The following is a 23,590-nucleotide window of genomic DNA, read 5'->3' as shown; positions in this document are numbered from 1 at the left end:
CGTGATTGAAAAAGGATCTATTTCAACGACAGAGGTCGAAAGAGACCTAAGTTAAAATTAGGGTAAACGGTTTCCTCATTCGTGTCTCAAAAATTATTGTGTACGAGGTATCGCGAGACGTTTGCTATTTAAAGATCGTTGCTTCGAGAAGACAATTCTGATAGACCGTTATGCGAATCAAAACTTCATCTCGCCTTATCTAATCAACTTTAAATGATAGTGTCCACGGTCTAAATGCAATCGGTTCTACTTGACCTTTTACGCGAATCACGCGCCGGTTGTAATGAAGTTAACGACATTAGCAAGGAATGACGAGCACTCTACTGTTTCAAAGGGCGCCGCCGCGCCGGACAAGTACCCATCGTGATATTTATCACCGATGGTTTGAGTGCGTGAGTCATACCTGGCCGTATGTAATCGATAGCATAGTTGCTTGCATGAACTTCGTGGGCTGAGTAGATGTACGATGACATGAAATTTCTTTAACGCCGTGTCTCGCTATGAGAAAAATCAATTTTCTGACAGAAATTTGCAAGTCGATTTATATATTAAAGATTTAATCTAACGCACCGTCCTTCTCTTTCTAAGTCCGAGATTTAACTCCAAATATCTTTGTAATCAAGCGACAGACTTTACAACGTTATATTGTAACGACTTTACAAAGCTCACTTCATAATAAGTAATTAAAAAAAAAAAAACAATATAATTGATGAGATTTTCTGAGACTTCCTTAGGAATCTGAAGGTGACTAAAACTTGCTACGAAAAAACAGCATTCTTTCATGTCTAGATATCCGATTATCAGCCTTATATTCGATTATCGGTCTTATATCCATTATGCCCGTCTATGTACACCAACACCTTGTCGCAGCTTTTACGTGTCGTGTTATTATGTTAGCAATTACGGTCGCGCGGAGACTGCGTCACACAGAACAAACGACTCCTCCTTCTTCTTTTTCTTTTTTCCTCTCGGTCGATGTTACAAAACTTCATGGCCGATTACACTCGGCTTGTACTTCTCTTATCAAGCTCAGATTAACGCCGCGCCGCGCTCTCCTAAACGTCGCCGGGAGAGAGCAAATAAAAAGAAAAGCAAACGGAGAAAAATAAGATAGGAGGCGAGCGTCTCGGACGAAGGATCGGCGAAACGCCGCGTCGCGTTGCATCGCGTCGGATTGATTCGCTTCAATTCGCGCAAGTGTTTCTAGGAATAAATTTCGACGCCCACTCGCCAAACTAGCTTAAGTCAATTGACATCAGACGACATTGCTGCTTAAACTGACCGGTTCTCCTAAGTCCATGCATAAATTATCTAAAATCGCGTTTGTTCCGCCTCCTTTTTGATTCTCCTCTCTCGCTCCCTGTCCTCTTAAAAATCACGTGCAATACATATTGTTTGCTATGAAAGAGAATCATTTGTGATCATTTGCGATTATTATCACGCGATAATAATCGTAAAATATATTTTTCCTAACGCGAGCGTGAAATGGGCCGCTTTTCGCGCTTGTTTTGAGTGAGCAAAACGATCCATTTCGCAATGACGTAAGCGTTGAAACATGGAGCCATTTCTCAACTAGTGGAGAAATGAAATTGTAAAACAAGCGCGAAAAGCGGCCTGTTTCACGCTCTTGTTAGGAAAAATAGTATGAACAACTCGTGGGAAGAGTGGTCGAGCCCAAATGAGTGTGATGGTCGCACGAGCGAAGCCTGGAACAAGATTTTTAACCAAGAAAATCGAAAAATAATATTTCCGAAGAGTAAAGTACCCTTTAGGTTCTTGTTCTGGTCTTAAAAATTTTGTTCTAAGTTGTTCCAGTAGAGAACACGATAGTTTTAAAACAAGAAGCCTGGAACAAGATTTTTAACCAAGAAAATCGAAAAAAAAATTTTCCGATAAAGAGTAAAGTATATACCCTTTAGGATCATGTTCTGGTCTTAACAATTTTTTTCTGAGTTGTTCTACGCTGTTAGAAATATGTTCTAAATCGACAGCTTTGTAAGTCATTTTGTTTACGAAAAAATGGCCAAAAACTGTTAATTCCTAAATTTTTCTTTTTTCAATATCTCTTAAAGTTTTTGACTAATCAAACTAATATTCTGGAACAATGTTTAGAACAACTAAAACAACCTGGAACAACCTTGAAAAGTTCGATTTTTGAAAAATGGGGTGCCAGGTCAAAAAATCGTTTTTATTAATTTTCGAATATTTTTATTTTAAAAATTTGATCTTCTGGAACAATTTAGAACAAGTCTAGAACAATCCGGAACAACTTTTAAAATTTCAAAATTTCAAAAATGGGGTGCTAACTTCACGCACAGGTTCTAATCTTGTACTTCAAATGCCGTTGCAGTACTTGGGGTCAATTGTTCCAACCTGTTGGTAAAATAACTAATAATTAAATCATATATATGTCTTTGTTTATCCTTTACATTAGACAAAGATAGACATCTGATTTAATTTATAGTAAGCTTACCAACAGGTTGAAACAACCGGCCTTAAGCATACATCATTATATATTATTCGAGGGTTTTATGCATCAATACTGTGAAAAATGTCTTTAATTATAAGGATAATTACTTAGAATCGTTAGAATATGTATATTTCTATTTTTTTGACCAAACAACGTTGTTGATTGTTGAGTAAAAAAAAGTAACGTTTTTATCGGGTATCTTCCTATATTCCCATCGCGCCTTTACGAGAAAAAAAAATTGTGCAAACACGCTCGAAAAGTGTACGAGCACAAGCTCTACTTGACCGCAGTTACGTACAATGCATGAGATTATTTCCTTGTAAATAAAGGGTTTCGCGGAAAAACAACGAGAAGTAAAACGAAAACTTTTACATAATGATCTTTCCTTATCGAGTTTCTGTAGAAATTGAAATCGAGATCTAGATTTTGGAGTTATCCAATAAGTAATAAAATCTTTATTTAATTTCTCGGGCTTTAATTAAAAATTAATAAGATATTTAACATTAGAAACTTGTGAAAAAATAGAAAATTTGAAAACAAACAATTGTTTAAACTTTTATTATAAAAGAATACCGCGTTTATTTATAATCGTAGAGCTCTTGCATTTGTAGTTGCAGATCGCTTATTAAATTGGAACCAATTATAGCATCAATATACGTGAGGTTGCGTTGTTCGAAAACGATCTCCCATTATCTGGGGTCAAGCGTTTGACCTTACAATTACGTCAGTATGATTGTAGGATTATTAGCTAAGGGTTGATTAATCACGGGAATAAAGTCTAAAATTAGATATTGCCATAACTTTCCATATAGTTTTCTTAAACATACCGAAAACATTTGGAAAATCTTTCTGTCACGTTCTATATGTTATGTCAGCTTATGTTTCTCTTTATTATCATTGCGTACAAGTCATTAATTATTCTCGAATAAACATTTAAATTCTTTCCTCTTTAAGTTCAATAATTATTAAGTTTAATTAATCTCTCGCTTATTTATAATACCTAAAATTTATAATTCACTACTTTAAATTGTCCTTAATTTAAAGATTATCCGAGAGATTATCTTTGCAAGAGAGATCGTAATTAATGCTAACGATAAGCTTTCTTTCGTTTAATTCTTTCGATATTATCCAATAATCACGTTGTAGTATACAGGGTGTTTAAAAAAATGTTACATATTTTGAGAGCAGGTAGTATTTGGTCGAAACAAGAAGAAAATGTCTAGTAAACATGGTCCTAAAATCAAGTACCTGTTAAGATATAGGCCAGTTTTCATCTATAGGAAGTGCTTCTATATATCAAGTATCTAAGATATGGGTCAGTCTTTATCGTATACTATATAGAAGATGCTCTATGAAGATCCCATGGCATTCATTGTCACACATCCTTCAGTTCTACGTCTCAGAGGATCACGCACTCTTGCGAATACACCTGGTTGCTCTCAGATTTGCTGACACGCATTAAATGCGCGTTCCTACAATGTTTGAAACGTCATTGGTCCCCATTTTGCGCGCATCGTCCGACAATACCGAACCCAAACATTGTAGGAACGCGCATTTAATGTGTGTCAGCAAATCTAAAAGCAGTCAGGTGCATTCGCAAGAGTGCGTGATTCTCTGAGACGTAATAGGGCTGAAAGGTGTGACAATGAACGGAAATCACATAGATCACCTCTTATAATATTAAACGATAAAGATTGACCCATTTCTTAACAGATATTTGATTTAGGACCCATGTTTACTGAGCATTTTCTTCTTTGTTTTGATAAATACCTGCTCTGAAAATATGTAACACTTTTTTCAAACACCCTGTATAAATCTACATCAAGAAGTGGCTATCTGCCAAAGATCAAAATTCGAGTGACACATAACGAGTAAAAATTCAATTCGAAACTTTTTACAGATCAATAATATAAAAAATTAACAAGATATAAATGTAAAACATTGAGATATAAGAACCTGAAAAGCTCTGTGCAAATGTTTGTGTTTCTTGCAGGTCGCTTATTAGGTGTGTTAAAATCATGGATTTGGAAACCATGATGCGAATAATATCTATATATCCTAAAACGTACAATATAACAATAAGAATATCTTCTCAAAAAAGAAAAATTTTGAAACCACTTCTTTTATAACAAAAGTTTTCTTTTATAACAATTGTCTGTCTTCAAGTTTTCTATTTTTTTCACAAGTTCCTAATGTTAAATGTATAATTAATTTTTAATTAAAACCCGAGAAATTAAGTAAAGATTTTATTACTTGTTGGCTGACTCCAAAATTAGATCTCGATTTCAATTTCTACAGAAACTGGATAAGGGGAGATCATTATGTAAAAATTATCGTTTTACTTCTCGTCGTTTTTCCGCGATACCCTTTATTTACAAGGAAATAATCTCATGCATTGTACGTGATGTGACTGACGGTTCAATATTGTTGTCGCTTGAAACTTGCGTAAGTTTCCACTTCAAGATATGAAGAGGCGGATTATTGAGTAAGAATTCGGCTGCGGTAATCGATGATCAATATTTACGTAAACGCGGGGGTCCAAAAATTTTCCTCGTTTGGGCGTACAGGGCGTACCGAAATCCGTGGACGAATCATTGATAAAATAACCGTCGAGACGGGAGCAAAGCACGTTCGCTGATAAGTGAGAATGAAGGCCATGACGCGGAGGGTTTATTGGCCCGGATCCAGCCGCGTTTTATCCGTGACTCCACCGCCGAATGCACTCTCGTGCGCATTTCACAAGCGCGTTCTTAAACGTCTCGCAATAGGCAGTGCGACAGTATCGATTATTTCGAAAATGACAGCCAGGAAGAGGAGGAGCCGCGCTAAAATATAGACAAGCGAATAAGAGCGATGATTCCCGTAAAACGAAATACCAGAAGAATACTTCAATTATTTACGCGCATGAATTAAAGATATATTCGCGAGATATCTCATATTCATCATTTCCTAACTAACGTATATATACACGGAGAAAATTTTATAGTAAATATTACTATGATCCTATAGTGTCGCACTAGCTGCGGACCATCGAGGAATTTCAAGTTAAAATACTATATAATTATTGTTTTAAAAACGATTAAATAACGTAATTTTTACCATAAACATAGTAATTTAACTTAAAATTCCTCGATGGTCCGCAGCTAGTGCGACACCATAGTAATATTTACTATAAAATTTTCTCCGTGTACAATAGACAATTTATTAGTTAATTTATAACTTATAAAGGTAATTGCAGATATATTACATATATAATTAAGGTACCTATAACCCATAATTTTCCATTGCGAGTCTCAAAATGTTTCGGTACTGAAAGGTTAATACGTCAATCTCTAGCTTTGCTTTATCACTTTCATTATCGTTAAATTTTATTGCCGATAATTAAATAACTTATATATCTTTTGTATACTTTTTAAGATAGTTTTTTTTTCCCAATTTATTACGGCAAATCATTATATTTTACGACGGAAATAGTAAAATAAAGTTGAACAGTAAAATTAACGAACTATTCTAACTAACATGTAGAAAACAGATTTATTCACCGAATTCACAAAACAAAATGATAATTGATGTCGACGGATTGCTCACAGTCTTACAAAAAAAAACATAGGAAATCCGTAATACATGCCCATAATGCATAAGTTTCTTTTAATGTGTCTTCAAAATATCGTTAATAAAATCAGCTTCATTTATACTTCCTACATTCCATTCGCTCTCTTCTTAAAAAAAAAAATTTATAAATAAGAAAAACAATCCAAAAGAGTCTGTATTATATAACTAATTGCATATAAATTGTGTTTTTCTATTTTTTATCCGTATCGCCGCTCGCGCATCCATCCCTCGCGATCATTTAAGAATTACATGGCTGTGTCGCGATACGAGAAAAAGATTTAAAGACACATCGATGGGTCGTAAAACAAAGTACCGGATATCTTTAACGACATTGTGATAAAGACCACCGTAATATAAACAGAGCCATACAATGAAAATGGGCAGGTCATGCATTATTCGATATTATTAGCCGCGCGGTCTATTCCTGCGCGGCGGCCCAACTCCGATATGCCATTTTCGCAGTTAGGGCGCGAGTTTACTCCTAGATTCCGCGACGCATTGCACTTCGCCCTGCACTCGTATGCATCTCAATGCGCCGGGAAACGCGCAGCGTCAGCTCGAGTTGAATGCAAAAAGGCTACTCGGACACGACAATCGCGAGCGGCATTCGTCACGTTAATCTGAACAAAACAATCTGCCGAAGGCATCCGAATCGTGTTTCAGCAAACTCGACGATATTCGACGCGCCGTTCATATTAATTTTCCGCTCTCAGCGCATTCGAAATGCACGTCCAACTGCGCCGGCATTCAAAAAAGGAGATCACCGCTCTACGTAAAAAAAAAATACTATCGATCGTTTAAGAATATATACTATTGATACATTGAATATAGTATAAGGTTACTACGTGAGAATCTTATCGACGTACCTATTAACCGTCGCGCGTGAGAAAAGCCGCAGAAAGAAATGCTGACGATGACATCGATTATATAAAAAGTAACGTTTTCTTTACATCACACACTTAGAAAAAAAATTTGTTAATCCCAAAAAATATTTAGTCCGATACGAGCAACTAAATATTTTAGATAGTTTAACTAAACATTAGTTAAATTAATTAATTCTTGATTAAAAAATTTTAAAAGTGGACATGAACGCATTATATCTTTTTTAGTGCAACTTAATAATTGTTGAAACAACTAATGTTTAGCTAACTAACTAACATGTTTAGTTGCTCGTATCGGACTAAATATTTTTTGAGATTAACAAATTCTTTTTCTCAATGCTTTATTAATATATTTTTCTTATTTTTATATCAATTTGCACGCAATTTAAAAAGTATGTAATAAGGAACCAATTAGTTTTTATAAAATTTCTCTGTCAGGTGTAGTACCTACACCTTTGACAATCATTATCTAATATGCTATCAACGATGAGCTTTTATAAATATTTATAGAAATGTATACTTCCACGAGGAAGATAATCTATTCGCGTCTGATTACTTTATGCATCAAATAATTCAGTAAATTGTTCTTTTCCAAAAAAATTATTCAATCATCACATTGCTCTTTTCATCAAAAGTTCTGCAAATTGTCTAAATGATCGGGAATTAAAGGCTCGTATTGTTCATCGATCCTCAATCATGGCGAGGAATATTCTCCATTAACTCGCGGCAGACGTCGGGGTCATTCATGACGAGACCTGGACAATAAATTTATTTCATATAGAGACAGTGTACTTCGCAATTGTATTTTCCCCGCACTTCACACTTGACCCGGGCCCGCCGAAGCATCCGCCGACCAAGAGCTAATATTTCATTTACGAAAATAATTACGCCACAAATTTTTCCTACACTGGCTGCCAGTGAAGAGAAGACGATCTCGGAAAGGGGGAGGGGATTAACATCGATCAACCAATCGTCGCGTGTAAGTGTGTCGAGTGTGCACGCATATGGTCGGTCATTTTCCAAGACCGGCCGCCATCGGGCACCTACGGCGTCGTCCGTCGTTATTACCAGCCGTCGAGCACGTGGGCCGGGTCCGGTAGAAATAGCTCCGGCATATCGCGATATAAAGGATATCGCGGTGTGCGTTAGCGGTGTGACTTCATTGTGTTGCGAAATACAGAGAGGCACAGCCCGCACAGCGCCGAAAGAACGCGCGGATGAGTTGAGACGGAAGGGAGGCCGGAGCTGTCGCGCTGGAGAGACGAACCTCGAGAATTGGCATGAGGATGAAGAGCGGGGGGAGCAGGAGGCGAGAGGGGGGAACAGCAGTATCTCGTGCACGTGACACGCGTCTTACGATTGCTCGTGACGCGCGTGAACACGATCACCGTGTACGACGGCGCGCGTCACGCGTGCGAGTCCGCTGGTGCATACGAATGAGCGAGATTTCAGACTCGACTGGGAAGTGTCTGCGTAACGAAAAAATGAAAAACGGGGGAACGGGTGGACCTAGCGAGAGAATCGAGAGCGTTGAGTTAGTGGGAGTAACGATTTTGCAATAATAACAATAAATAGTTATAAAGTAAAACAGCAAGTATTCACTTTATTGAAAAAAAGATGATTGTCAGTTTAAATAAATAAATAAATATATATATATATATATATATATATATATATATGTTGTAAAAACTATATATTTGCCTAATAATCGCCTAATAATTGATTATATAATTAACTTTTTTTTATTATTCACGCAACAAAGATTTGATCGAACGCATCGAATGTGATAGCACATTTAATTAAAACTTTTATAATATAAGCAGCTGTATACATTCAGCACCGAAAGAAACGTGTGCAAGCAAGATGTACATATATTTTATGCATCTCTAGATAGAAACAGTAACACAGACAAATGTACGTGACGCGCGTCTACACGTCACGCACGTCAGTCGGCACGATGATTACGCGAGCTTTTAAAATACGGAGATGGTATCTCCGTATTAAAGGGAGGCCTTCAAAGAACATTATTGAATAAAATTTTCAATGTATGTTACATAATATTATCCCTATTCACTCCAACCCCTTTTTCCGCCTTTTTAATTCTCGCATCATAACTCACGAACGAATTGACGAAATTTAATGTTCCAAAGCGCAAATTAAAGCTACTACTTTTAGCATTAATTTGCGCTTTGGAACATTAAATTTCGTCAATTCGTTCGTGAGTTATGATGCGAGGATTAGAAACTCGCGGGGACACGAAAGGTCTGGTTGGAGCGAATAGGGTTATATTACTGTTAAACATTATTATTCGTTAAATGTGACGACTACTAATAAAAAAAACTACCAAAAGTATTTATGCAAAACGTTTAATGGGGACTAAAGCATCTTTAGTAATTTCAATTAGCATTATTAATGTATATTTATAGTAATGTATCCGTTATATATAGAAAGTTTTATTTTTGAACAATTAAGTAAAGTTTATACCAATACGTTTCGACCTAGTGATCCAGAGAAAAAAAACGCGATTTCTAAATAATCTATCTTTACATAGGTACTGAAGCGCTATTATTATTGACGATAAATATAGAAAATCCATTAGGCGGAAATCAAAACAATTTTTTTTATATCACGTAAACATTAATGCCATGCAACCAATGACGATACGAGGTGTATCGCAGTTCGTCACGTATGGAAAGAACAAAATCCACCCGATAAAAAAATCTATCTCAGATCTCTCTCGAAAATATAGAAACGGAATAGAAATACTTAAATCTTGATAAGGAAATATTCATAATTTGTTTGAGTGAAAAGGCGAAGTGACGGCACTCCATATGTCGATAGAAATATGTATTTTGGTGATATAATGTAGCTATGCATAAGAAAAATAAAAATTAAAAATAATATATAATATGTAAACAATATAAACATCTATATTTTCTTACACAAAATATTATGGTATTTCTTCGTAGGAGCTTTTGGAAAAATCTTTCAAATGAGATAGCAACTTATTTATAAAGAAGTAAAATAGCGATTATCGATCTTTCATGCAGAAATTCATCTCAGAAAAGATTGAACTTCGATCTGCTCAAAATACCGCCTGTTTTAAATTTTGTTATCACCAGTAGTGCATGATTTATGACCACCTTCGCTGCAATTGCGACGATAAGTAAATTCGATAAGCAACAAGCTATCATAATCGCAAGCACATATAACACATATATTAATTTTGACTGCGATATCATATATGGAGCACTCCAGAAGAGGACACCCTGCGCACTTTTTTATTCACAGATTCTCCAAATCTAGATCTAGATAATCTATGACAAAAATCTCTACTTTAACACTTCATCAAAATTTTAATCCTTAAAATTCTCCCAACCTTAGAATTAACTGCGCAAAAAAAGTAAAGTCCATTGTATATAAAGTTTATATGAAAAATAGGATTTTGTTTACTCTCTCGCATCTTTGAAACCTTTCATCTCGGTAAGACCCCCAAGAATATATTCGCTGCTTTTATCTCTTTCCCGTTAGAAGAGAGAAAATTCAAAAACCAACCGAAAAGTCCGCGGATAACGAGCCTTCGCGGGAATTTTGGAACGTTCTACCGTCCATGCCGAATGTGCAGCACGCTGTACATACACTATTTTCGCGATAGCGGCTAAATGCACGAGTCATTTGGCGACCTTGGAGTCGTATCGCGAGAAAAACGCACTTTGTTCTCAAACGTTCCCCGAGTCCGCCGCGCGTCCATCGAAAAATCCCCGCGGCGATTTCCTCGTAATTGTGCGGTTAGAACAAACAAATCTGTAAGGGTCTGTCCACACGGAAAAAACGGTTTTGCTGAAGTATCTAAAAATTTAGCTAGATACAGATCTCTGAAAATAATTTTGTTGCACCGTCAAAATAATTATAGCAGGTCGCTGAAGTATGATGATAATGTTGCACAAAAATTTAACATTTTAGCAATCAGTTTGAGTGTTCTACATAATTATTTGTGATCATGCAACAAAATTATTTTCAGATCTGAGCAGCGATCACGTAACTTTTCATCACGTTTCCGCCCCAGAGATATAGTTATACGTAATCGCTACCCTGTATCTGCGCCGAAAAAAAATTTATTAATCCGAAAAGATATTTAGTCCGATACGTGCAACTAAACATTTTAGTTAGTTTAACTAAACATTAGTTGAATAATTCTTGATTACAAAATTTTTATGGTTGACATGAATGCACCTTCTTTAGTGCAACTTGATAATTGTTGAAACAACTAATGTTTAGTTAACTAACTAACATGTTTAGTTGCACGTATCGGATTAAATATTTTTTTTCTCAGTGTAGCTAAATTTTTAGATACTTCAGCAAAACCGTTCTTTTCGTGCAGACAAACTTGCATAGTATATGGTCCGATCAACTTTCTTATGCTTATGTTTATATTTATGCGTTACACAAATTTGTCTGAATAAATTCTTACACGGTGCGTTTCCGCGGAAAACGCACATTTCGTATTTATTTGTATTCTTATCCCTCGTCTTATCCAGATTGCGACCATTTTCGCGATGCGTCATCGTCGAGGCGACGAGTGCCTCCCGTCGCGTGCACCCGCTTTTTCCGTTAGTTTGCGTGGCGAAACGATGCTCTTTAAACTAATCTCTCCGCGATAATGCGAGCTATTTTCGTGCTGAATAACCTTTTTGTCATCTTACTATCTATTTCGCTAGTCATTACCGTTTCTCATTGGCACGTGTGTTTCTACTATTAATTATTGCACTTCTATTTATAATTATTTCACACGTATTGTTACGTTAATAGAAGCCTTATCAAATTTCTCTCGCGATGTTCCTTGGCTTCTGTTGCTAATCAAGTTGCGTTACCTTTTAAATCGTGTGTCAATACATTTTATACATTATAGATTTGCATTTTTCTATAAAGCTAATTTCATATATTTTTGCCTGTTATTTTCAAAGTATGACATAGAATTCCTTAGATACATATTGTATTGCTGTAAAACCGTAATAAAAGTTTAAAGAAAAAGAATGTTGATAAGTTAATAGCATCTCCACGATTCGTTACGAGCATTCGGCAAATGATAATATAATTGCGGGAATTCCTACTGGAACGGTCGTGCAACCTCAAAGAAAACTCAGCGGGGTTTTTTTTTTTGTTCTCGTGAAAGAAATCCGTGTAAAGAGTCGGAGAAATGGGCGAGAAATTGTACGATATTGTTCTGTGTAAAATAGCTATTAACACAATAGGGTCGATTCCTTTCGGTCGAGCTCAGGAGAGAACAAAGTCTTAAATACAATTCCTCGATACCTGAAACGAACGGATTTGCAAGACAATGATGAGCGACCGTTAAAGCCCAACCGCGCATGTGTATATTTATTTATTTCTCGCATTAAGGAAAAAATGAAATCCTAAAAGTAATTCCCAAAAATTCTTCATGTTTGATCAGCTGATTATATAAAATTGAAGACGCAAAAATACTTCGCTTATTTGCAAGAAATAATTCAGATCGCAAAGGATTAATGATTAATGCGATCGCTGACGTATAAAAAAGCTATCTTATAAGATAAAATCTCGGTTATACTTATTTCGATTGAATCTTCTGAAATGTTACTATAAAATTTGGTTATAATAAACACACGTAAAGATTATTGCGAAATTTTTGTAACAGTAACAATAAAATTAGATACAAATTGTAAAATGCACACTTTGAGTTTAACAATAAGTAGCGAGACAGCTATTTAAATATTTACAGTTTCGCTCTGGCGTACGTGATAAAAGACGTGAAAGAAGTAAACGACGAGAAGTAAAGAAAGGTTTTCAGCGCCGGCTTTTTCGAAACTCGCGGAAATCAAGCAGCTGATCGTCATGCGTTACAATTGCGTAAACATTACGAAGAATACGTGAAACGGTATCGTCGCGAGACACGTGGACACTCGAAGCCAACATGATTTGGCATCCTTGCAAAATGAAGAGACGCAACGCTGTACGTGAAACATTCTCGGAAAGAAATTTTCCTATTTAGGACACTTCGCGTACCTAAAGCGTAAAATGCGACCTTTGATTGCACGCGTTTTCACATCAGTCTTGGCAGTATAAGCTTTATACTTAATATTCATCACGGCGAGTTTCAAATGCATAACGAAAACGCATTTACTGAGAAATACTTTTTTAAAAACGAGATAAAATCAGCCGTTTTTTTTAGCATTCGCGGACAAATAACGGAAAGTTATAACGGGTAAAATCTCGAAGTAAAGATTGTTAATTTCCGCTTTTTAGGATGGAGCAAATCTTGATTAAGAATTATCCATATCATACAAAATATTTCTAATGGATGACTAATACATAATATTCATATCAATGGAGCTTCTTGTTTTTTTATTTGTATTGATGATTAACTCGTCAAGTAATACCCGTATATTATTTTGCTGATACGGATAGAATTATTGACTTTTTTGTTGTTCGACATATATAAAAAAAGATTAGATTAGGAGCAACAAATGCTGTAGTTAAGACTTTGCTCTAAACCATTCTGTTGGATAGATTATAGAACATGGATAGAATAATTAATATCTTGTTGTTTGACATATGGAAAAAAGATTAGACTAGGGACAATGAACCATCAGACATTTTGCTTTAAAAATTCTGCCGACATAGATAGATAGAATTAATAATTCATAATTATCATGGATATAAATACGGAGAAAATGATTAATATTGTTCAACATATGGGAAAAAAGATTGAATTAGAGACAACAAATTGTATGTATTCTATTTTACAGCTAGAAATTTTGCTTCAAGCTAAACTATTCTATCAATTGAATTATTCGCCGATTAAGGTGATCCTAAAGCCGTGATTCTAGTCGGTTTTTTTCTTAGCACTAATCTTTTAATTGGCTTTATAGAAATACAAAATTCTTGTCTAGAATTAAAGTACGCATCAAAATCTAGGTCATGGTGGTCGAATTTATATGTGGTGGTCGTCACGTATAACAAAAAATATTAATTTTTTTTCGTTTTCAGTATAAATTCGACCACCATGACCTAAATTTTGATGCGTACTTTAATTCTAGACAAGAATTTTGCATTTCTATAAAGCCAATTAAAAGATTAGTGTTAAGAAAAAAACTGAAAAAAACCGGCTAGGATCACGGCTTTAGGATCACCTTAAGTAGCCGAAGTTTGTTAAATTATGAACGCAAATGTACTCTCTCTATGATCGTGACGTTCCACTGACAAGTGAGAAGAGAGACCAAGAGAGAAAAAGAGAAAAAGAGAGAAAGAGATAGAAGAGCGAGAGAAAGAGCACGAATGTGTCGCTGTGCGAGGCCGCACAGCTGAACACGTGGTCTGTCGCTGTCGAGGCGAACGTCGCGCGCGAGAGCGCGATTTCGTCTCGGATTACTGCGATTTCGCGACACGGGAATCGCGAACGAAACGGCCGAAGCCGCGATATCTCCGACGACGCATCTCGGACCGGCAATCGCGCGCGTCCGTTCGAACGTCCGTTTCGTCCGACCCGCGACGTCCGTCCCGAGTTAAATGAACACGACGTGCATTTTACGGAGGAATCTAGGAATCTCTTCCCCTCGCTCGATTTCGTGCGCGCGGCTATCGCGTCGGCTATTTTTATGCGGATTGATGTCAACGAAGTCGCGCTGAAAAGTGCGGTCCGAAAACTCGCGGCTCGCACGGCGCGGCGCGGCGCGGCGCGGAGCCGAGAATATACCGGGTGTCCCGTTTCGATCCTCGCTCGGTCCGTTTCGTAAAATCGGCGATTCCACGTCGCGTTATCGGCGAGGCCGTCGCGACATGGGCACGTACCTCTTTTCCTTTTTCTTTCCCGATCGTCCTCTTCGAGTCCGGGCTGATCCCACACGAGAATGTGGCCATTTCGTCCCCTGTTCTCGCTGCTGTGATTCATCGCGCGTTCGGGCACGTGGGGCGCGGAGACGAAGTACGCAAAAAAAAAATGGAAACGCGATTTCACGACGCTCCTGGACGACGACGACGTCGATGACGAACGTTTGGCGCGATAACGCCGACTGTCTGTGTCTTTCGCGCGCGCGCGTGCGCGCACACACAGTGTTTCTTCCGCTGCCGCTCCTACGAGCACTCTCGCTCTCGTGTTCCGTTCGGGCGCCGAAATGCGCCGGGCGGAGAGAGACGCGCCTGCGTTCTCTTTTCACGACGGTCAGAGTGGTCAGACGTCGGCGACGACGATGACGTCGAACAGAACGGTGCACGAGACAACGGTGGCGAGCGACAATCACGAGCGCGACACGCGAATAACAAACTGTTGCACGGAAGAATAGAGAGAGCGAGGTTAAGTCCTCGCGTGGCACGATGCACACTGGTTCCACTGGTTATGCCGGGAGTGCCGGGACTTGTGTAATCGGCCGGCTGCTCCGAGTGCTCTCGCTGTACTCCGATAACGGCGGGCTGGCGGGGCGAGCGGCCGAGCGGACGAGGGGCGCTTCCGATTGGCGCGCGAGCCAGCCACGCCAGCCGTCCGGCCAATCGGAGCGCAGCGCGGTAAAAGTTGCGCTGGCCGGCGCGAAATTTAAATGCATCATAGGGGCAGAAGCATCCCTTTTCTCTTTTCAAATGTGCGAGGAAATTGACCCTGCAGGTTAAAATCCTTTCCTGTACAAGACTTTTCCAAAACTTTTCAAGAAAAACCGAGATGGATTGTGTATATGTCATCAAGCAAAATAAATGGACTGTTCTAAATGCAAATGGGGAAAACCGACAGACAGGGGCAGAAACATTTCTTTTCTCTTTTCAGACATACGGGAGAATAACCCTGCAGGCAAACATTGTTTCCTTTAAAACTTTCACCGTCCCGAAACTCTTTGAGAAAAACCTGAATAAACTACGTCATCAAATAAAATAAATGTTATTATTCTCTCAATGCGTCTTATATATATTTTTTTGCAGGTCATGAAAAAAAGTATTGTTTTCAATTCGTCATATAGTCTTAAAGAAAATATTTATTGTTTTCAATTTATTTTATTCTTTATCTTGCCTATACTTTCACATTTAAATTCTCTAAGAACCGTTCAGACAATTAGTTAAAATTAAAAGAAGTTTAAGTGACATCTTACTCTTTTTAACTTCATTTTTAGAATAAAACGGAAAACGTTTGATTAATGGTAATTGCAGTTATTTTTAATTTATACTTTAAGAAAAAAATATATCGCACTTATTTTTATTAGTTTTCTCGACATTTGCTTTAATAAATGTTAAATTAACGTTTTATCAATTTTCAATGAGTCATTAAAAATAACAGTGATTCGGTAATTGTGACAATAGGAGCGCTATTTAAGGAACGGTTACAAAGAGGGATGAACATTTATCGGACTACATTTCAACAAAGCACACATGTACATTTGCATACGGTGAAACCGTATGATTCATTTCTAACCTTCGGGCTGAAAAATAAAGCGGATTACTGCCGTGTCGGATATGCCGTGTCGTTTCTTTTGTAAGAATTACTTATTATCGTGTATCTCGTTTCATCCCAACAGATCACAAATTCCAAACAGCATTACTAGGATTTAAATATCTTCAAAATGCTATTTCTATCCAAAAGCAAATAGAAGAGTATATCGTCCCAACATCCTCTTGTCGTTTATTGGAAAACATTTTTATATGTATTGCCCTACCTCCCTAGTTCCCTGCAAAGAAATATATATATATATATATATATATATATAAAGCCATAAAAAGTTATATATAGCTTTATAAATATACACAAATATATAGATATATAACATACACAATTATACCAGTCAAAAGTTTGGACGCACCGATAGTATATGTAAAAAGTCAAGATTAATTGATAAAATAAATAATTATTATATTGTTTAATAAAATCCGAAATTAAGCAACTTGACTGGCCAGTTCACATTTATTCTGACTCACAACGTTTCGACTATAATCTGGTAATCTCCTTCTCAAGTAAGATATTAAAATTTATTACGCAACATTAGAGAGACATCATGCGTCGCCAGACGTTGTATCCTAACTACATCGTGCAAACGTCAAAATGTTTGGTACGTCAAAAGAATGAAAATGTAAAATTGTAAAAATTGTAAAATTGTAAAAATGTAAAGAATATTAAATTGAACATTTTCTCCACTAAGTCCGTACCGAGCCATAGTCAAAGTCACAATGAATTATACAACGTCTGGCGACGCATGATGTCTAATGTTGCGTAATAAATTATTAATATCTCACTTGAAAAGGACCAGATTATGGTCGAAACGTTGTGAGTCGGGTCGCTTAATTTCGGATTTTATAATATTATATTATTTATTTACTGGCAAATTTATTTATTATACCATTGTTATTATATTGTTTCTCTGACAGAAATTATCTGTTAAAACAAAATATAATATGCGTCGGTCCAGTTCATCCCATAATAAAGAAGCAGAGATTTTATGTACATATTACACACATAAAATATATATAATCTCTATTTTTAGATAGAAAGCAATAAATCAATTTTTATGTAGCATGTTAATTTTTTCCTGTTTATCAATTACATTAAAAATATTTCCCATACGAAAAAATACACATTATAAAATATCTATTCCAAATTCGTAAAATAAAAATGCGAAGATAAACTGAGCCAAAATTATGTTATTACATTAAATCTTTTTTTATTGAAACTGCTTTAATCTCATTAAAAATACGACTAATCAGATACGGCTGCGGTAGAATCCTTCAATCTTATTGTCGTACGTAATAGCTCTGATTACATCAGATAACGTAAGGAGGAAAAACTGAGTCACTGCGAAGATAATATCATTGCGTCTCGTATGCTCAATTAGAGAATCTCTGATCCCGCTTCTTGGAGTATTATTCATCTTCAAACGGATCAAATAAATTATTTAACACGAACGAAAAAGCAACGGGACTGTTTTATTACAGAATGACGCAAATCGTTATCATTTCTTCTAAAGTGACTAATAAAATTGTTAAACTGATAAGCGATCGCGAGTAATCAGAATAAATGTCGTATTAATTTATCGAGGTCACAACGCGCAATTAATTCATTATAATTATTATTTTATTTCTATTTTGACTCTTTATATATAAGTTTACAATTTATCCTTTATAAACACCAGTATCGTGAAAGTTGCATAATGTTGCAGCAGAGTTTCACGTTATTTTCGCAAGGTACTTAACGTCGTTCTTGAAATAGTGGAAGATACGACTTATGCCGTTCCATCCAGTGGATATCTGTCCTCATATCTAACAAGAAAATAGCTAATCGCAATTAATGTTAATAACCGCTCTATCTTCTATCCTATTTGTAGTTTTATTTCCGATTCGAGCTTGCGTCACGCGGAAGAACGCGGATTAGATAAGCGATCGGATCAAAAACAATCAGTTCGCGGGGCAAATTTTTGCAGTTGTTGATGCAACAACTATTTTGACTATATTTAGAAATACAAAGACAGAAACAAACGCGCTCGGCAAGCTCCGACATTAGGACTGCGATCGATTCTCGACCGTGTTCACAATCGCGTCGAATTGCGTTGAAAGATCGTCGACGATCCGACGATGTTTCATTCACATTCCGAAGAGAGCTTTATTTTGAGAACTCGACTCTCTGATACCGATTTCGAGATACTTCGTCACGTTCCGACGTGCGATTTCCAACGATTGACGATCGGAGGTTCTTCCGTTTACAAATGTCATTCGCGATATCAATAATAGCGATATCGCGAATAATCCTCCGGCATATTTACGCTTATCTCGCGAAGAACCAACTTGTAAACGCCAATATTAATATTAATATTAAGCTTACATTGATAACGCAGGCTGCACAAAACTTTCCGATATTATATTATACCCAGGAAAACAATTTTTCATGTATAATAATTATATATAAAATATGTCTATGTATGTTTTTTCTCATGTATAATTTCTGTTTATAAAAAAAATAATAACCAGAATAATTGTAAAATAATTATAAAAATAACTTCTAGATTAATTTTTTACAAAAAATCAAATTGTGATTAGATTATACAATATTCTATATATAATCATATTTTATATACGATGATATTATATTTATATATGATTACATATGGGCAATTTTTCCAATTTTGTCAAACTTTGTTTTTTTTTAAAAGGAACAATGCAAAAATTATACTTTTAATTATTTTTTAATTCTTCTTCTTATTATTTTTTGGACATATTTTCTACGTAATTATATATAAACAAATTTTTCCCAGGTATAGCTCCTAAAGATACTTTTCAAGGAAATGTCTTCCATTCCGATGAAACGATCATTACAAGTAAATGATAATTAACAAGATAAAAGATATGTGGAAAGTATTGCCGGGCCAACGGGTCAGTCGAAGCTCTCGCGTCTGCATCAGGGAATTCCGATTTGGGATTACGAACGAAGTAAGCAAGCGTAGGAGAGACAGGCATGCGGGATTTTCCATAGTGGAAATTGTGAAGACGTAACGAGCAAATATTTGTCTGTCTCTTGGATTCCGGCCGTCTGTCGCCGTCGTTCTTCGCAAAGAGTATACCCCCCCTGAATGTAAGACAGAGCTGATTTGTAGCTTGTTGCGTTGTGCGTGCGAATCGTCGTCGTCGTCATCGTCATCGTCGTCGTCGTCGTCGTCGTCGTCGCGTCGTCTTCTCTGCCTATAATTGATTTGATTGCCACATATGTAGCGTTCAAAGCTATATCGGTGCAGGAATGTGCGATTCGCGCAAATCAAAGGGGAAGGAAATCGCGGACTGTCGCCGGGCGCGTAACACATCTCCTCTAATCAAGCGTTAAGTAATTGAAGTTTAAGCCGAGTCGAACGTTAATTAGCAATTATCTCGACCCATCTCTCTCACTGACCTCTCTCTCAAATCGGGACTGTAAACAGTATAGTCTTCCGACAGAACGCGGTCAGCGTTACACGCGGTAGATTATTATTGAAAAAGATCAAAGATTATCATCGCTGCCTTGAAAAATCGAGGCATTAAAAATTGTACCAAACTGCACGGCTAAACATCAATTTCTAAATTCATATACAAAATCCATTTACTTAATTTTTTAACTCAAAGCTCATTTTCGAAACTTAGACAGAAATTTAGATTTATTCAATTCTGTTTACTTTAATTCCCTATTTACTTCATTTAAGGGGCACACCTTTTAGAGAGATAACGAGTTTAAAAAATCAATGTTTTGTATCATCTAAAAATTCAATTATTCAAGAATACATTTCTAAAGCTTTATTTCGAACTTCAAAAGAATAATGAAGTTGTGAAAGATCTTCGAGAACGCTTTAGGTACTCAAGTAGGTTAAGTAGGTATCTCAGCAGGCGGTATCCATTCGGGACACAAACTATTGAAAAAAAAGGTTATGACCCCCATAAATCAAGTTGAGAAAAGAATATGGGTAGGTACAATAAACTTCGAAAAGTTTGGCGACAAGATGTTAACAGCAGATTTAGAGTAAATGAGCTGACAGGCTATTATACGTATATACAGATTGCTACATGCAGACATAAAGAGTTAATTGAATGTATGTATAACAATTTGGTACAATTTGTGTGCAACTTATTATCATAATTGTGATAATAAAATTGTGAAAATAAAATCTGCAACATTATTATTGTTAGAAAAAAAATTATTGTTAGATATTAGATAGGTTCATACATTGAGGAACTACATTCATATATTCAAGAGATTTTTAGAATATTTCTTAAAACCTACTTATATGAGAATATAACAAAACCCAAAAAATCAGAAAAATATGTTAGTGATTTTAATCAAAATAACAATAATGAAAGCTTCGCCGCTCTTCTTTGGAAAATCGATCCAAAAAACTCATTTTAACAATCGTCATTAAGAAACTTAGGATATTTCATCTTATAATACCTCATGCATCCAAAAATTAATAATTTTTTATTTTTCCGAATTTATTGCTTAAAATCTATATTTTTAATTCATAAAAACAAACAGTTCGAATATAAATTATTAGAGCATAACTACATGCTAAAGGCAATTCAATTTTTTGATCCGTCACTTTGATGTTCCCCCTTTAATTTCCAAATTCAAAGCTAAGTTTAATCCGAGATCGTATTTGACGAAACCAACTAACAAAAAAACGTTGAAAGCTATGTAATATATATACGAGATAATTCGCAGGTAAACGAAACAGCACCATGGTTTCACACTACGGCTTTCCGTATGCGTTTATTCGCGATTCATACACATATCGTACACGTGTCAATTCTTTAAAATTAAATACACAGATGCAACGCAAGTGTTCTCGTCTCGCATGCCGAAGCAACATGGAGGAGTTGACGTATATAGAAAAATCTGCCGATACTAATAAATAATTCATTACTTTTATCGGGCAGCCGAGTTTATCGGACCCCTCTATATAGCGCCGTCTTCTTATCAAACAAGCCGCGTATATGTGCGCGAATTGTAATCTATACGAGAGACGGTTTTGCACTCCCAACCGCGGATCGAACCGAACCGTCGTGCGTCATCACGCCGATCACGTTTCCGACCATTCGAAAGACGCCGACTGCGACAATTATCAGACGTGTGTCTGCGCGATCGAGCCGTGTAAATTCCGAAGGGGAGCACGCAGGTTTCCCTCCTGCAAATTTTTCTAATTTAACTTTTTCTCGCGGCGACACCTTCCGCGAGATCGGAGGGTCGTTGAGCGTGCAACGATTGCACAATCGATGACTTGTTCGGCGATCGTGACGCAGCACATTCTCCCGTGTTTCCGAACTGCATTGTACGATTTTGTGTTGCGCGGACGTGCAGGGAATCGCAATTACACGAGCACAATGAGCGATTGCGTAGGTATATCATATATCGGGCGTGACAAACGAGACACGATAGAAATTAAAAACGTACGCGCGATGTATACGGCTGATTAAATACCTACAAGATCCAACTTTGGATATAATTCAATTTTTACTTTTATGCCATTCGCATATCGACAAATTGCGACAAATATACATAAAAATAAATATGTTGCAAACGGTCTGTTTGATCACGAACAATCGAAAAGAATTTGAGACCGTGTATATCGAGGTATGCCGACGGATTTTAATTTTTTTTTATTTTGATTTTACTAAAATTAAATAAAAATATAAATATTGTAGATTACAAGTACTAGATAATATTCGACATTGATCGCGATTAATTTAATTACGTGATGAATTAATTAACAAGCGAATCATCAGCACATGATGGATAATACAGGTATCATGTAATGTAATGACCAGATTTATGTCGATAAAGAAGACGCGATATCTACTGTGGATACATATTCTCATCTGCAGTTAATTATTCATCATATATATACCTATATGAGGTTCATCAGTTTCTCTTGCAAGTAAAGTAGGTACCTGCAATAAAAGTGTCTCCGAAGATAAAGTAGAATTGAAAGGAATTTTTATACCGAGATTGTTCTAACAAATGTAAAAAAATTATAAAATAAACTCTACATGTCTAAAAACACGCGATATTTTAAAATAATTTTTAATAATAAATTTTAAGCTTCTTAAGTAATAAATAACTATTAGTATTACTTATATATTATTATTATATTCCTGTTCAAATACTTATTGTATTTTTACATAATTAAAAAATCTTTATAATATAACAGATTCAATGTGAACGCTCTAGTGAAACTCCAAGAAAGACGGGCTAAATAAGAGCCAAGCGCTGTTGATGGTGCGCAGAGATGTAACTCCTTTTATTTTCAAAATAATTAAAAATATTTGAAATATTTGAAAATAAAAGGAGTTACATCTCTGCACACCAGCGCTTGGCTCTTACTTAGCCCGTCTCTCTCAACTTGAATGTAACAAACGTTATTTTATATTTTTCTTTAATTTTTAATCCTTTAAATAATGCTGAATTTCTAATAAAATGCTGAAGTCTCGACGCTTGTGAAAACGCAAATACAGGAAGTATCGCTCCGTGAACGGAGATTGCTAATAAAAGAAAAGAATGATTTTCACATTTAACGTAGAAATCTCTGTTCGTGAAGCGGCGCTTCCCGCGCAGAATTATACTAAAAATAAAATAGAAGTAGGATGTCGACAATTTTGTGATTACTCGCTCTTATGCGAATGTAACACGCGGACGGCTAAACGCGGCCTTTACATTATTTAATATACCTCGACGACGATTGCACCATACTCGGGCTTAAATGCCTTAAAGTTTCGAAACGTCAACAGGAAACGCAAAAGCCCTCAAATCCATTATCCACTATGGTTAAGTGGAAAATAACGTGACGGTCACGTCATGAGGAAGGCGTCCACAAAGCGCAACAGGAAGCTAAAGAGCAGGCGAAATCCCTTCGTCTTATATGTTTGGTTTTTAAGTTTCGTTTCTTATAAATATGAAATGACTATTTTAGAATATATTATCTCCCCAAATTATTTCACATCGCTTCTTTATATTAAAAATTATCGAGATTATTTTAATATAGTAAGAAATCTTTCGACATTTTCTGACAATTGTGTATGTAAAGATTAATTCCTCTTATATTAAAAGTCGCTCAATAGCAAAAAAAAAAACATTTCTAAGCATCTAAACAGTTATTCTATTCGTCCCTTTTTT

The 23,590-nt window shown here is 36.2% G+C and overlaps 1 protein-coding gene across 2 annotated transcripts in view; it reads right to left on the bottom strand.

Annotated features, from left to right (window-relative positions):
* The window catches only part of LOC112454196 (putative inorganic phosphate cotransporter), a 43,085-nt gene that overhangs the window by 6,756 nt on the left and 12,739 nt on the right, over positions 1 to 23,590 (bottom strand). Inside the window, exon 1 of one of the 2 annotated variants that reach the window (XM_025015445.1) lies at positions 14,791 to 14,890. The exons of the other annotated variant lie outside the window; for it this stretch is intronic. Within the exon in view, the coding sequence (XP_024871213.1) occupies positions 14,791 to 14,890 (100 nt within the window). Of the gene's footprint in view, positions 1 to 14,790; positions 14,891 to 23,590 lie in introns of those variants that run through there. 2 annotated transcript variants of the gene reach the window in all.

This window comes from Temnothorax curvispinosus, unplaced genomic scaffold (genome assembly GCF_003070985.1).
Source record: "Temnothorax curvispinosus isolate PA1 unplaced genomic scaffold, ASM307098v1 QBEX01004871.1, whole genome shotgun sequence".
Classification (NCBI taxonomy): Eukaryota; Metazoa; Arthropoda; class Insecta; order Hymenoptera; family Formicidae; genus Temnothorax; species Temnothorax curvispinosus.
Note: the sequence above shows the minus strand (reverse complement) of the source record. Positions and strands in the feature narration are given on the sequence as shown.